The sequence below is a fragment of the Nyctibius grandis genome, chromosome 4 (genome assembly GCF_013368605.1).
Source record: "Nyctibius grandis isolate bNycGra1 chromosome 4, bNycGra1.pri, whole genome shotgun sequence".
NCBI classification, from domain to species: domain Eukaryota; kingdom Metazoa; phylum Chordata; class Aves; order Nyctibiiformes; family Nyctibiidae; genus Nyctibius; species Nyctibius grandis.
Genome location: NC_090661.1, coordinates 41,912,386 through 41,928,167, shown reverse-complemented (window position 1 = coordinate 41,928,167; position 15,782 = coordinate 41,912,386). Strand labels below are relative to the sequence as shown.

Below are 15,782 nucleotides of genomic sequence, written 5' to 3'. Positions count from 1 at the left end.
TTGTACAAATAGGGAAATGTTTTATTCTGGGCCTTGTATAGCACTGATCACACTTTCAGTACTACTAAAATAAACTAAAAGAACCCAAAGGCTCACAGAAAATTAATCAAAAGCATACCCCAAAGGTTTAGGCGTAGTGTTTCCATAGCTGGTTGGAGCTGAAGCCATCTTAGTGAAAGCCCTGTGAAAGCACGGATAGAAATCAAATGCTTATCTTATGGCACAAAGTGCTGTAGAATGTTCCACTCTGGTCATCTGAAAGTAAAAAAACTGCTTCTCAAACTCTTTCAGGAAATAACTATTTATTACATGCATCCCTCTTGTCTAGAAATACAATAGTTAAGGATCTGAAAGGAATTAGATTTCATACCTGAAAGACAAAGACTTTATTTTGATACCACGTAAAACCAGAATAACTGATAGGCAGCGTGGCCCCTTTGGTATGAACCAAAAAAATTTGGAGTCTGAACTAGCACAACTTTTCATTTGATTCAGTAAGTTGTTTCTGTCTTGGATCACTAAGTACACTACTATGTGTCATGTTCAATAGTGTTCTGGCATTACTGGAGTTTAGTTTTAAAACAAGATTTGCATGTTTTACCATAACAATGTCAGCAAAAAATTATGCCAGAATGAATGTTTAAGGATAATTTACAATGTATGAGAAGTAACACATAATTCTTTGATAACAATGCTGAGTTCTGTAAAATTACCCAGTTATAGCCTCACGTAGGAGAAAAAAGAAATTACTTACTTCCATTGTTTTATGTAGCTCAAAGGAGCAAGATTACAACCTGCATCCATCAATGCTTTTTTATACTGCTCCAAATCAATCTGAAATTAAGGAGAATTGCAAAAGGTTGAAACTGCTCTTAACTCTCTTTATGTGGAAAGACAAGATACCCTTCTCTAAATATTAAATAAGTACTGTAAAGTTATAGCATTAACCAAAGGTAAAAAGTAATTATAAGTCTCAAATCCATCTCCTACCAAGTATGAAAATATAACTTAAAATGCAATTTGCTATAAGCAGCTCTCATTAAGCTTAACAGTATTTGTGGAATTAAATCCTGTGCACTTTCAGATATGGGAACAGTCTTCTATATCAGCATCTTTAAAAAACCTGACAGAATACTGGTTTCTGTAAAATGTCACAACAGCAAATAATAAAATTGAAGAGGAGTTAATACACATTTTTAAGAATAGGTTCTCCTTGCCTAACGCAACATATTTTTTCTACCACGTAATATTTCTACAGTAGAATAAAAATCTTCCTTTAAATTAATCATCATAAGTTAAAAAGAAATATTAAGAAACTGTTTCCTGAATTATTAGGATACTGGCATAAGAAGCATTTCTCCTTTATTCATCTGCTAGTCAACTGACCCAATTATTCTTGAATATACACGGATAGAGTGAAAAGAGTCATATTAACATTTTATCTACTTCTATTGAGTAGTGGAGCAGAATAATAGAAAGCATGCCAAGATGTGTCTTGCAGTAACTCTGAACTAAATATTTTAAAAGACAATCTTCCTTCTTACTAGTCATTCATATCCTTGGAAATGGTGGCTAAAGCTTTGTGAGCAGATTCCCTGATAATACTACAGAATTTATTTAAAGTTTTAATATTTCCTGGACATTTCATACTTTGTTTCAAAGAGAAGCAGAAATACATATTTAATGCTGAAACGATCCAGAAAAATCCTGTGTGGCAGAATTTGGTGTTGGAAGCTGTAAAGATCATACATACCTCTGAAGGTGCCTGAGCTGAGCTTATGTAAAAGATCAGAAATAATCGCATTTTGTCTTCTGGAGTTCCCGCTGCAGTGAAAAAAAAAAAAATTAAAAACTGCAACTGTAACTATGCTGCTATGTTAATTGCTCTTCAGTAATAATATATATGTACATTCAGACCTTTAGTTATGACAATAATTGTTATCTATAACCATGGCCTTGTTCAGTGTATAAAATGGTAGAAAGACATTTAACAATTTTATTAAAAGTTGGGTTAGACTGGCTCACTGTTTTTAAAAGTTTACTTACACTTCCCCCTTTTGTTTGTAGTGAATATTATTCTTCAAATAACACACTAAGTTATGTAGTGGCATTATGTCTTATTTTATGTGGGGATTGCAAGCATTAGCAGGGAGTAGATCCATGAAAGAGGAGACTAATGAAAAATCATAAAAGTAAAAGCCACAGCACATCATTTTTTAGCTCTACAATTTGTTTATGCAGCTCTATGGTTGACTGTACTGAAACACTTGAGGGCTGTAAAAGCACTTATGGGAACTTTTGGTCAGGAAAAAAATCCTGAACTTCCGACTTGCCTTCAGGAAGGATTTCTCCTCCTGAATCATCTTTTGTCACACCACTCATTGGAGAAAAACACTGCTACAAATTCTTGGGAAGCATTATCAATGGCAATCAAAAGTCATGTCTGCCAGATCAAAATGATGATGTGGCCATCCCTGTGTTACTTAGACTATAACGTACTACAGTAGATTTTGAACACCATCTACTTTTTTCTAGAAGAGAATCACTATTAGTAAAGACCATAGTTTCAAACGAAGATTTCAGAAGTACAAGTTCTCAAAAGAAACATTTCAAATTCGTAATCTAATACTTCATTAAAAAAGCTTGATACCTTTAGATATAGTACATTTTATAAAAATGTACTTTCTTGTACTTGTGGAAGAAAAAAGACATTTTTTTCTGTTTTTTTGTTTTGGGTTTTTTTCCCCCACTATGGAATGTGGATCATGTCAGCAGGGGATCCTCTAATGTAATCTGCAACTTTTGTTTATATGTGAGCATATATTTAGTTTGGCAGAAGTTAAGAGTAAGCACTGTCATAATGAACATTTATGACTTGGTACAATTTTTTCTGGGAAATAAGTTTTATTAACCTTGACCAAATAGCAGTAAGCCAGAAGATCAAAACTGAAGAAAATTTGTATTATCTAAACCAAAAGCCAGCTTTCAAGGTAGACATCCACGTGGAGTTCACTTGGGTAAAAAAACCACTTAAACACTCTAAATATACAGTGTAACTGACTTTGGTTTCTGTAACTGACTTGGAAACTTGGTTTCCAGCTTGACAGTTTATAGCTTGTTTCAGTACTTTGCTGATCACTAAGTTTCAGTTTCAACTGGAATATGCTGGCACTCCATAGCATTTCCCTTGCTGCGCCTATTTACCATGTCTACAAAAGTCCTAGACGGTTTGTGCTCACAGTTGTAAGTGGTCTCACTTACACATGAGTGTAATGACATTTTGTCTTACTAAAAGATAATAAATTTAAAAAAAAATCTGTGACTGTATTGTGTACACTTTACTAAGGAAAACCACTTTGTTTGGCAAAAGTACTTTACTCTTGACGTACTACTGATGTAAATCATTCTATGATTCTATGATTCTAAATCATAGCTGTGATAAACAGCTATTAGACCCAGGTCAGCTGCCTATAAAATGTTCACTATTTTTTTCTAGGCTATGGTCTGTGACAGCATAGAGAAGAGGAGTGCTAAATGTTCTGAAGAAAACTTAACTTGGTAAACCTAGAACAGAAGAATTTTATTTTCCACTCAAAAACCAGCAGGCAGCCTTTAGGGCTACTGATTAACTACTAGAGCAAAGCAAAACCAGTAACTCCCATTTCATCACTACTCCAGCATACAATAATATCACAGAATCACAGAATGTTAGGGATTGGAAGGGACCTCGAAAGATCATCTAGCCCAATCCCCCTGCCGGAGCAGGATTACCTAGATCATGTCACACAGGAATGCGGCGTTCAGGTGGGTTTTGAATGTCTCCAGAGAAGGAGTCTCCACAACCTCTCTGGGCAGCCTGTTCCAGTGTTCGGTCACCCTCACCGTAAAGAAGTTTTTCCTCATATTTATGTGGAACCTCCTGTGTTCCAGCTTGTACCTGTTGCCCCTTGTCCTGTCAAGGGATGTCACTGAGAGGAGCCTGGCTCCATCCTCATGACACTTGCCCTCTACATATTTATAAACATCAATGAGGTCACCCCTCAGTCTCCTCTTCTCTAAGCTAAAGAGACCCAGCTCCCTCAGCCTCTCCTCATAAGGGAGATGTTCCACCCCCTTAATCATCTTCGTGTCTCTGAGCTGGACTCTCTCTAGCAGTTCCCTGTCCTTCTTGAACTGAGGGGCCCAGAACTGGACACAATATTCCAGATGCGGCCTCACCAGGGCAGAGTAGAGGGGGAGGAGAACCTCTCTTGACCTACTAATCACACCCCTTCTACTACACCCCAGGATGCCATTGGCCTTCTTGGCCACAAGGGCACACTGCTGGCTCATGGTCATCGTGTTGTCCACTAGGACCCCCAGGTCCCTTTCCCCTATGCTGCTTTCCAACAGGTCTGTCCCCAACTTGTACTGGTACATGGAGTTGTTCTTGCCCAGATGCAGGACTCTACACTTGCCCTTGTTATATTTCATTAAATTTCTCCCCGCCCAACTCTCCAGCCTGTCTAGGTCTCTCTGAATGGCTGCGCAGCCTTCTGGTGTGTCAGCCACTCCTCCCAGTTTGGTGTCATCAGCAAACTTGCTGACAGTGCACTCTATTCCCTCATCCAAGTCATTAATGAATATATTGAATAGTACTGGTCCCAGTACCGACCCTTGAAGGACTCCGCTAGACACAGCCCTCCAACTGGACTCTGTCCCATTGACCACCACTCTCTGGCTTCTTTCCTTCAGCCAGTTCACAGTCCACCTCACTGCCCGATCATCCAGACCACACTTCTCAGTTTAGCTGTGAGGATGCTGCGGGAGACTGTGTCAAATGCTTTACTGAAATCGAAATAGACCACATCCACTGCTTTACCATCATCTATCCACCAGCTTACGTCCTCATAAAAGGCTGTCAGGTTGGTAAGGCTGTCAGGTTGGTATATCCACTGAACTGGGAGGCAGCTAATAGCCCTCAGAGGTACATTATTACAACATTGCAAGAAATGGGAGGTTGAAGCCTGAAGCTGTTAAATGGTCAAGTCTAAGTGCTTTTGCGAAGAACTCTGCAGATACCATTGTCCGTAAGACAAGTATCCTCACAGATAATGCAAACATGTAGTTCACCACTGAAAGCATACGAAGACTTGACGCATTATGCCTTCAAAATGTTTTCTGCTGGTATTTCTCAGTGAATCACACAACAGGAAGCTGGCCAGTTTTACAAGATAGCATGCCCGGAAATAATCGCCGTGATTTAACATAAATCTTTTTGTCATATAAACTTATCTCAAACCTAGGCAACACGTATGAAATGCTAATGTGCTACCGCGAACACCTGAATACTCAGCTTATGAAGGAAAACTCTAGCTTGGAAATCTAATCTTTCTCTTGCGTAAAACACAGGAACTTTGCTAACAAGAATGTTTGATAGGATACGTTAGGCTTGGAAAACTATTTGCTTTATACTGCAATCTAAAAATGCACAGAAAATGTGGATTCAGGTAAAAAGTAACTGATCCAGTAGGAAACAGTAGCAAGCATAATAATTTCTGTTTTCATATCTAAGTTCACACAAACATAAAAGATGAAATCAAAATAGTACATGAACAGTCAATTTTGAACACGGAAAAGAACTAGTTTGTATTCATGCTTCACAGAAGTACAGATTATACATATTCTTATTAGCTTCATATTGACAATGAATGTCTGTACTAAATTACAGATTGATGCCTGACATTATATTTTCTGAAAGTCTGTTAGTTTCTAGACTTGATCCAATATGAGATCTGTCAAATTTTAGCTCAGACTTCTACCAGCTGTGTACTATTTCTTCTACTGCCTTTTGATTCTATAGCACAGACACTAATAAAAGATTTTTTTTAAAAAGTCAGCAGGATTTACATATACTCTTTCTGTAAATATTAATCATTATACAAACTCCAAGCAGACATTATGTCCAGTATGTACCTACAAGACTACACACATAAGGATGCAATAACAAAACATTTTCTTAAAGACCATACTGGGAAAAAAGCAGGAACCCTGGGTCTCTAAATGCTTGAGGTTTGCCAATATACTTGCCAATATGCAGACAGGCCAGTGGTCATAACTTAAGTTTTACAATCCTGCTCTGCAGGTTATTTTGTTCCAGCCAACTGGTATCAGATTGTACTGAAATCCGTCAGAGGGCTGTGACATACCTCAGGTTGTGAGAGGTTGAAATGAGAGTTGATGCTATGATACTACGAAAAGCTGAGAACCCATTCTGGTCTCAACATCTGACAGAAAAACCCCTAGTGACTCCTGCTAATAGAGAATCTGAGTATTACCCAGTGTGTAAAGCTTTGTTACATATGAATCATAAATGAAACAGAAGCTGGGATGCATTGCTCTTAGACGATGAAAACAGACATGCCACAGCTGGGTCAACACATGCAAAAATTCAGGTGAGTCTCTCAGTGAACTGGCCAATTTATATCTTGCTTCCCTTCTCTTCACTCATTCTCTCTCCCATCCATCTTTCTCCTCACACAAGCAACATTACAACCCCTTGATGTAACTAAATTCGATGAAATGCCCTTTTCCATTCTGTTTGTGGGGTACGTATGTTATAAAACAGGCAGTAGGATTTTAAAGAATCAGTATTGTTCAGACCACACAATTCCATGCTATACTAATAAATACTGGAGAAGCACAGAAGTTAGAATATTTTGACCTTCAGAAACAAGGAGTTAGGAAAGGATTTTAGTGGAGCTGCAAAATTTGCCAATATTTTGGATATTACTCAACCGAAATACTAAACTCTCTAGACTGCTACTAAAAATGAATAAAAAGCTGTTTTCTTTACAAGTCTTGCACAGCTTGCATATAAGCTCTTTACCAACCCTGAAGTCCCAGCAGGTACAGATTTATTGTATATCTTAACAAATTTTACACCAAGTTCAGATTTAAAGTACTCACCATCTGGGTCAGAAATCATGTCCAGAAGAGATTTATCCAGAGTGGATTTGCTCATTATTTTTTCCTCATATTCAAAATACACATCCAGCTTTCGACTCTGTTTAAGAGTTAAGTGTTAGGGTTAACATTTTAACACTGTGAAAGAATATTTATTTCCTCTTTAAAAAGGTATATACTTTCAGTTATCAAGACTGTTTTTAAAAATTTATTTTTAAATAAAATATTAGTAAAAATAACTAATGCTTGCATTATAATATCCTTTTATTAACTCTCAGAAAATTGACGCTTATGTAATTCTCATATTAAAAGTGAAAACACAAGTTAAACAAGGGATGTCTGACACACAAATATTAAACTGCAAGAGGAGCTTTGTTTTTAACTATGGTTTTGCCATAGCTGAAAACTACATGCCATCGTATGTAGTATTAGGCTGTAATAGCAAAAAATAATGTTCAAGTGAATATTATGTCAAATTTATGCTGAACCTCAAGTCTCTCAGTCAACAAGTCAACTACCCAATGCAGAGAAATGTGGGAAGTTCCTAAATACATTAAGGCATCATCCCAAAGAGAAGTTGGCAACTGCCAACTTGGGCTGGTACTGAAATAATTACCTCAGTTCAAAGGCTTGCAATAATTAGTTCACACCAGATGGAGGACTTCATAATTAGATTATCTTGCTAACACTGGAAAAGAAGTCTCTCATTTTAAAATGAGGTATGTAGAACAAGTTGTGAAAATCCTTTTTTATGGAGGATGGCACAGGGACTGCACAAAATGAATGAGGCAAAACCTTTATGGAAGACATCACACGGCCATGCAACTAATTAATGCACTGCAACACATCTGCACAAACAGCCAAGCTTTGCACTTCTCTACCATCATATCATGAACTTACAATCTAAAGACAGAAAAATGCATTCCAAAACGTATTTAAAAACCTTCCATCACAGATCATCATGAGCGTTTGAACGTTAAAATGTAGCATCACAACAGATGTTACAACTACTTAGCTTACAAAACCTTAATATCCGGTAACTAACTACATCCTGCTGTTTGGACACATTCAGCTATGTATTGTCTCAAAGAGGAGACTAGCAGAGTGGATCTCCATCTTGTTGCCTTGGAAGTGATACAGCTCCACATCATACCCGTTGGAAGACTGAAATGATATTGCCAGAGTGAGGCAAGAGTCACTGGGGCTTTCCTTGGGTTAAGAGATTCAGGAGATTTTCCCTGATAATGCTGAGGCATGCAAAACTGCTATGGCACCTTCTAACCCACTGCAGTGGTGGTTGTAATGACAGCAACATAAAAACTTTAGAAGTCTGGTTTTCACATGGTTTTGGATTCTAATAAAATTATTCCTGACATCACAAATAAGGAAATAGAATTTTTAAAAAGTTATTTTACCACCCCGCAAAAAGAAGGTACTTCTCTAGCCTAAGGATATTAGAATATTTCAGCTTCTGAGTATTGTAAGTTTATCAAAAAAGAGCTGGAGATGAGAATACAAAATAAAAGAAGAGGTAAGTCACAAGAATATCTTAATATTGAAAGCCTTTGGTAATCAGGTTATGATGCATGTAGCTATATACACTTCTATTTCTCATTCACAATCTACTGAACTCATTGAGAAGAGCAGTTACTTGCAGAACAGCAACTTAATTTAAAGCCTTTGTGGAAGCTTGTAATTACAGCTTATAAAGTAAAGTACCATGAAGAGTGCTCAAAAAATGACCACTCACTACTTTCAGGGGCAGAACGATGTCTTCTGTTGTTTGTCATAGTGACTGTGACTACATATAAGGTGTATGAAGTGACAAAAAAAAAAGAGCTAGAGCTTCTTTGAAGCTATATTTACCTTGAGCTCACATTAGAAGAGTAGTCATAGCCAAATTTTGGTAGTTAGGGTACTGTAAAACCTTGGATTAATCCTGTATTTAGCCAAAGTTAAAGTGATTATCAGTATAAAGTCTGAATAGAACTGAACTACCCGCCTTTTTCCAAGTCCTTACTTCAGATGCAATTTGGCATCCCGCACGTCAGACACGTTCCGTGACTTCAATTCTACAGCATCTGGGAGACTATCTGCATTACAGTTTCCTTAACTCTTTCTAGAGAGATAAAACAATTGCAAAGAAACCACTACAATTTTTCTGATCTTTCCATTACATTCACTTGCTTTTTGTGTTTTAACTACGTTTGTACCTCCTTATATGGAGCTAAATTCAATGTTTTTAAGTTTAAAATATTTTTTCCAGACAAAAGGCATCCAACAAAGGATTGTCTTGAAACGTGGAAACTTAATCTTATTAAGATAAATGTATTATTGTTGAATTTGGCAATGCCCATGTTATCTTAGCTGGTGATCTGTTTAAGACAAATTTATTCAGATGGCATGTAAAAATGTACAACATAAAAAAAAGATTCACTAATTCACTATATTTGTTTACAAATCAACTTTTAAATAAAATTATGTAATTCAAACATGAGATACTTTCAATTGTAAGAACAGATTTACAGTTGTTAACTTACTTGGAGCACAAACTAGGTGAAATTCTTCTCAACCATGTGCAATTTTATTACTGCTTGACTAAGACTGCCGAACAAAACAGACTAACTGCAGCAAGGAAAACTTACTGGTTGCATATCTTCGCTATACTTTGAGCCTAAACTGAAACATTAATGGCAAATGTACTCTCTTAAAAAAATTTGGACAATTACTTTTGAAGTGTGAACTTCACACTCTTTGGGGGGAAAAAAAGCAAACTGAAAATCCTAAAATTTCAGGTCCTTTACTTCTAGCCGCAATAGGGACATCTGAGGTAAGCAGCAATATAAAATTTTCGAGACTCACTTTTTGATGTGACAAAAGCATGAACTAAAGACATGGATCAATATGGTGAGTCTATTCAGCTGCTTCACTAGATAACTAACGAAGGTTACCAGCAAAGATACTAATTAGGGCAATATTTTTCTTATACTGGTTTGCTAGGAATTAGATGAACAGCCAATCAAATTTCATATGGATTATTGAATAGCCTGAAACACTACCAGTTACCTGTTGACAGATTTCCCAGATATGCCACATCAATGAAACAGTTACTTCCCGAAGAGCCAACTTGTCTAAGAAGCGCTGATAAGAAGTAGATGTCCCATTTAATTTAAGTTAAGTACAATTTTGTTCACTCAATGGCAAAATCACAGAGAAGCCAAGAGGAAAAGCTGAGGAATGGGAGCTAAACAATCCTGTAAATTCAATAAAAAAAAAAGACAGCAAAGAAGAGGTTCTTATGGGTGCCAAACTGGCAAGCAAGGTGAAGAAAAATAATAATAAAACCCAATAATAAAATCAAGTTGCATTTACATTTATGGTTATTCCCTTTCTGCCTCCTGCTCTTGATTTCTTGATTAACTATTTCTTATTAATTATTAATTATTTCTTGATTAACTATTAATTATTTCTTGATTAATTATTTCTTGATTTCTTTCTTGATTAACCAACTTGATAGCCTTTTATGAGGACATAACCCGGTGGATAGATGATGGTAAAGCTGTGGATGTGGTCTATCTCGATTTCAGTAAAGCGTTTGACACGGTCTCCCACAGCATCCTCGCAGCTAAACTGAGGAAGTGTGGTCTGGATGATCAGGCAGTGAGGTGGACTGTGAACTGGCTGAAAGAAAGAAGCCAGAGAGTGGTGGTCAATGGGACAGAGTCCAGTTGGAGGGCTGTGTCTAGCGGAGTCCTTCAAGGGTCGGTACTGGGACCAGTACTATTCAATATATTCATTAATGACTTGGATGAGGGAATAGAGTGCACTGTCAGCAAGTTTGCTGATGACACCAAACTGGGAGGAGTGGCTGACACACCAGAAGGCTGTGCAGCCATTCAGAGAGACCTAGACAGGCTGGAGAGTTGGGCGGGGAGAAATTTAATGAAATATAACAAGGGCAAGCGTAGAGTCCTGCATCTGGGCAAGAACAACCCCATGTACCAGTACAAGTTGGGGACAGACCTGTTGGAAAGCAGCGTAGGGGAAAGGGACCTGGGGGTCCTAGTGGACAGCAGGATGACCATGAGACAGCAATGTGCCCTTGTGGCCAAGAAGGCCAATGGCATCCTGGGGTGGATTAGAAGGGGTGTGGTTAGTAGGTCAAGAGAGGTTCTCCTCCCCCTCTACTCTGCCCTGGTGAGGCCGCATCTGGAATATTGTGTCCAGTTCTGGGCCCCTCAGTTCAAGAAGGACAGGGAACTGCTAGAGAGAGTCCAGCTCAGAGACACGAAGATGATTAAGGGGGTGGAACATCTCCCTTATGAGGAGAGGCTGAGGGAGCTGGGTCTCTTTAGCTTGGAGAAGAGGAGACTGAGGGGTGACCTCATTAATGTTTATAAATATGTAAAGGGCAAGTGTCATGAGGATGGAGCCAGGCTCTTCTCAGTGACATCCCTTGACAGGACAAGGGGCAATGGGTGCAAGCTGGAACACAGGAGGTTCCACATAAATATGAGGAAAAACTTCTTTACGGTGAGGGTAACTGAACACTGGAACAGGCTGCCCAGAGAGGTTGTGGAGTCTCCTTCTCTGGAGACATTCAAAACCCGCCTGGACGCGTTCCTGTGTGATATGGTCTAGGTAATCCTGCTCCGGCAGGGGGATTGGACTAGATGATCTTTCGAGGTCCCTTCCAATCCCTAACATTCTGTGATTCTGTGATTTCCTACTATGACACTTTGTTCCACACCAACCTCATTCAGGAGACCTTTCTGGCTGCCAATAGAGGGACAGGATCTGTACCGCAGTTGAAGTGCTACACTTCAGCTTGCTCTGTCTTTTTTTTAAAATATATTTGTGAAAGCTTTCAACTTAGCATCTTTAGAAGACAGGCTGTTTGTAAGCCAGAACTTATTTTAGGGAAAATTACTAACGTTCATGGGATTCTCTACCTGAGCACTGTACTCCAAAATGAACACAAAATTCCTTCTTTTTTAAGCAGAGTGGAAGCAGGACCCATTGAAATCTCTTAGAGGATCACTTTTGTATGGACTTGTAGGAGGCTCTCCTATCCTCTTTACAGTATAAAGGTTCTTGCTTTTAGATAGAGAGAGAGAGAACATGCAGAAGAAGAGAAAACACATTTTCTAAGAAATTACTGGGAGGAATTTCTCAAAGATACTGACAGAAAACAACCAGAAATAACAGCCCCAAGAATGAATGAGGTTGGCCAGGTAATTATAATATGCTCCTGTCAAGAGGAAGAGAAACTCTGGGAGAAGGCTGAAAGTAGCAGTTACAGCCCGTTCCCTTTGACTGAACTGCACAGAACGATGCCGGAAAGGTCACTGTAACTGCACTCAGAAAAAGCTGTTGCTTTCTGGAAAGTTACTCAATTATCAGTTCTGAACTACAGAAAAACCACTGTGGCATATATATGTGGACCACTGTGACATATATATTTCACAAGCACATACCGTTTCTGTTCACATGGTAAGACAAAAATGTAACCTCATTTAAAACAGAGTAGTTAAAATGGTGGAATTCCTTTACAAAACATGAATTTGATAATTTGATAGGCTATTGGCAATCCCAATAGTGGAGTCATTCAAAGTATCTGGCCTTGAGATCAAGCAAAATCAGAGACACATGACAAGAAAATTATGTAGAAATTAAAAAAAATCCTACACCAAACAAGTGTAAGTAATCTAAGACAGATAATAATTCACACAAAAATCTGTCACTTAAATTTGTATGTATAGAATTCTAGCAACGTTATCTAATCTACCCCCTCTCCAATTAATCATTTTAGAAGTGTGTTTTACATCTTTTTATATGCCATGATTTAACATACTTCAGTAATCCTAGTATTCGTACTAGAATGACATGCAAAGATAAGCATTACTTGAAACTCTGAAGCAGCTAGAAAGATAACAGATTTAGGACTAGAATTATGGGTATTTGTTGGCTACAGTCCTTCAGCCACCAGCTTCTTCAGAGAAAAAACAATCAACACAAAAAAAAAAAAGGATGTATTTGTTCTAAGCACTGACAATAAATATTTGATGGTTCACTTTGTGAAAAAAGTGATGCATTCTTTCCATTATTTCAGTAAACACTTAGATATGCCAGAAAACTGCCAGGACCCCTAAGTATGTGATTAATTTCTGGTTTCCTCTTGCTGTGTCTTAGAAAATGATCCAAAAGAATGTGGAAAGCAGCCGTAACTGAACACTAAAATATGACCACAAGAAAAATTAAATTCACTTAGTATATCTAAAGTAGGTCTCATAGCATTCTTTGCACTGATTCTCATATATGTAGTGAAGAAAAATGCTTAAATACTTAATGTAGTAAAAAAACATATTGGACAATGCAAACAGTCTATTCTAAAGTATGAATGTACTTCCAGATTATTTTAAAAGTGAAAATACAGTAACTTGAAGAGGAGCATGGTGCCTCACTAGCTCCTCATGACCTGGGCACTTGCCAAAAAAATTCTCTCTTATCCTAATCTGGTTTAATTATTTAACTGTACATAAAACCTATTAACCACAGCCTCAAGATGCCATCAGAGCTTCGTTAAAAAGTACTGGCTGAGATATTGCCCTTTTTGATAGTGTTTCAGAGGAATTCATTAGGTAGCATATCATCCTGCACGTTAAAATTCCACAGCTCCAGATACTTTTTGTAACTCTGGAGAGTGAAAAGAGGGAAGAAAATGGACAGGACAAAGCAGTTGGAAGAAACTTTACATACATTAAGTGAAAAGGCTTTAGTGTAGGTCAATTCCAACAGAAAAAACACGTGCCTCTGCATGAGTTTAAGACAGTTTCCTAAATATCCGGAGATGAAGGAAGTGATTCTTTCTAAATCAAAAGAAAATACAATACAGATGCACATATCATCAATATATTGAAGAAACTGCATGCCCATTTGTCTCACCATCTTCTTTGACAGCTATACAATAAGAAGGTAAGAAGCAATACCAGAAGTAAGAATCATCTATGGAGAAATGGATCACCACTCCCTAGGAACTCTCTTAACAGCAGGCTCCCTGTCAGAGGAGAGAGCCTAAGGGCTAGGAGAGTGCTATAGCAGAGGGATCCTACGGTTAATTCCTTCCACCTCTAGGTAACAGAAAAGTGTGTCACTATCACCTAACGGAGAATGAACAAGTGCATCTGACTCCAGTCCATTGCCAAGAGGACACTGGTGATCAAAACTGATGTTATTGCCATTCCACATCCTGCTCTGAAACCTGGCTTCCCTCCAACAAATAATATATAAAATACTACTGGTGTACACCTGCCACTAGCATCTCAGTATCTTTCTTAGAAAACTGAATTTACAGACAAGGCATCAAACAAAATATCAATGTTGTCAACTTCTATCTTCTTTCAATGGTATTAATGTACTGCTTTTAAATTGCCAGATATGAAAATTGACATGCCTAATACTGCAAAAGCACATAAACTAGCCCCCACAGTAATAAGCCAAACACAGAGACACACTTCTATCTCTTCCCCAATTTTATAAATATGTAAAATTAATTTATTAATTAAAATTCAGAATGAATTACTGCAAAAACTCATTTGCAGTAATAACTGAGGACAGATTTATGCACTTTACAAATGTTGAAGTTAGCTTCAAAACACACTGCTTTCCATGAGCTGTAAATAGCAAGGGGTAAAATTTTCTAACTACTGATTTTCAGTCAGACCTGGTGCTTGAATCACTTTCAAAACCCGAATTTCAGTGTTTCTGAAAGCCTCATCTATAATTTCTGTTCTCATACTGTGAAAACAGATCCATCTTCCAAGTTATCCTAGTAGTAACTATGGTCTTTACTTGATACTGAAACCATCTGCAAGTTCTCTGATACAAGAGCAGCAGACTTAAACAGAAAAGAGGACAAGCATCCTTCTGAAGTGCTTAAATTATGCACAAGATATCTAACACAGACCCTGCTGGAAAGACTAGTTTAGTAACTTGCATCATTATTGCCACACGTCTGCGTATCACGTTCGTTGGTGAACAGTAAAGAGTACCCTTCTGATAAACACATACAGAACAGAAAATTGCTTAGACTGAAGTCGTAACTTGCCACAACACATCTCTAAATGAAACACTTCCATCATAAATTTATTTTAGAAAGACTTCAACCCACAATAAAGGTTGTGGCCATCATAAAAAAAATGAGAGTATACTAGTAAATTCTGATGAGAAAAAAATTGATGTTTACTTCGCTTTCCATGCACAGGCATTCAAAATTCATTCCCTCTCATCCTTCAACATTGAGTAACGTTATACAATGATTTCTGTAAAAGGTAGGACAATTGAGAAGGCTCACTTTCTCATCTTACTTCATCTGCTCAAATATATTTCTCCAGGTAAGGAGCACTACTGATAGAAAACTGAAGTTGGAATGAAATCATACCTTTATATGCTCCAAAACAGCTGTTGCAACATTTGTATGAAGATCAATGAGCCTCTTCTTTTCCAGAAGTTCTGGAAGAGAGCTGAAGAGATTAAATACAAACTAACCTCCTGAGTTGCACAGTTAGTTGAATTGTGTATTGTATACAGTTGGTACAAAAAAATTTATAGAATCACAGAATTGTAGAACAGTTTGGGTTGGAAGGGACCTTTAAAGATTATTAAAATCTGAAATTGCAGAATACAGTAGGATTGGAACTAAAAAGTTACAAAGTATAGATGTAATGATTCTCATAACAGAAGGATGTTATCCATATGTAATGTAGTAAAACAGGTTTTTACCTTGATTAGCAAAAAATACACATAATGTGGGTAATTTAATATTCCTATTGAAAGCA

General features: G+C 37.5%; 1 protein-coding gene across 1 annotated transcript in view; it reads right to left on the bottom strand.

The window, feature by feature from the left end:
- SCFD1 (sec1 family domain containing 1) overlaps positions 1 to 15,782 on the bottom strand; it is a 55,961-nt gene that overhangs the window by 17,603 nt on the left and 22,576 nt on the right. Inside the window, exons 14-18 of the mRNA XM_068397890.1 lie at positions 15,386 to 15,467; positions 6,949 to 7,045; positions 1,754 to 1,824; positions 755 to 834; positions 119 to 181 (exon numbers count right to left, since the gene is read on the bottom strand). Coding sequence (XP_068253991.1) covers positions 119 to 181; positions 755 to 834; positions 1,754 to 1,824; positions 6,949 to 7,045; positions 15,386 to 15,467 — 393 coding nt within the window. The remainder of the gene's footprint in view (positions 1 to 118; positions 182 to 754; positions 835 to 1,753; positions 1,825 to 6,948; positions 7,046 to 15,385; positions 15,468 to 15,782) is intronic.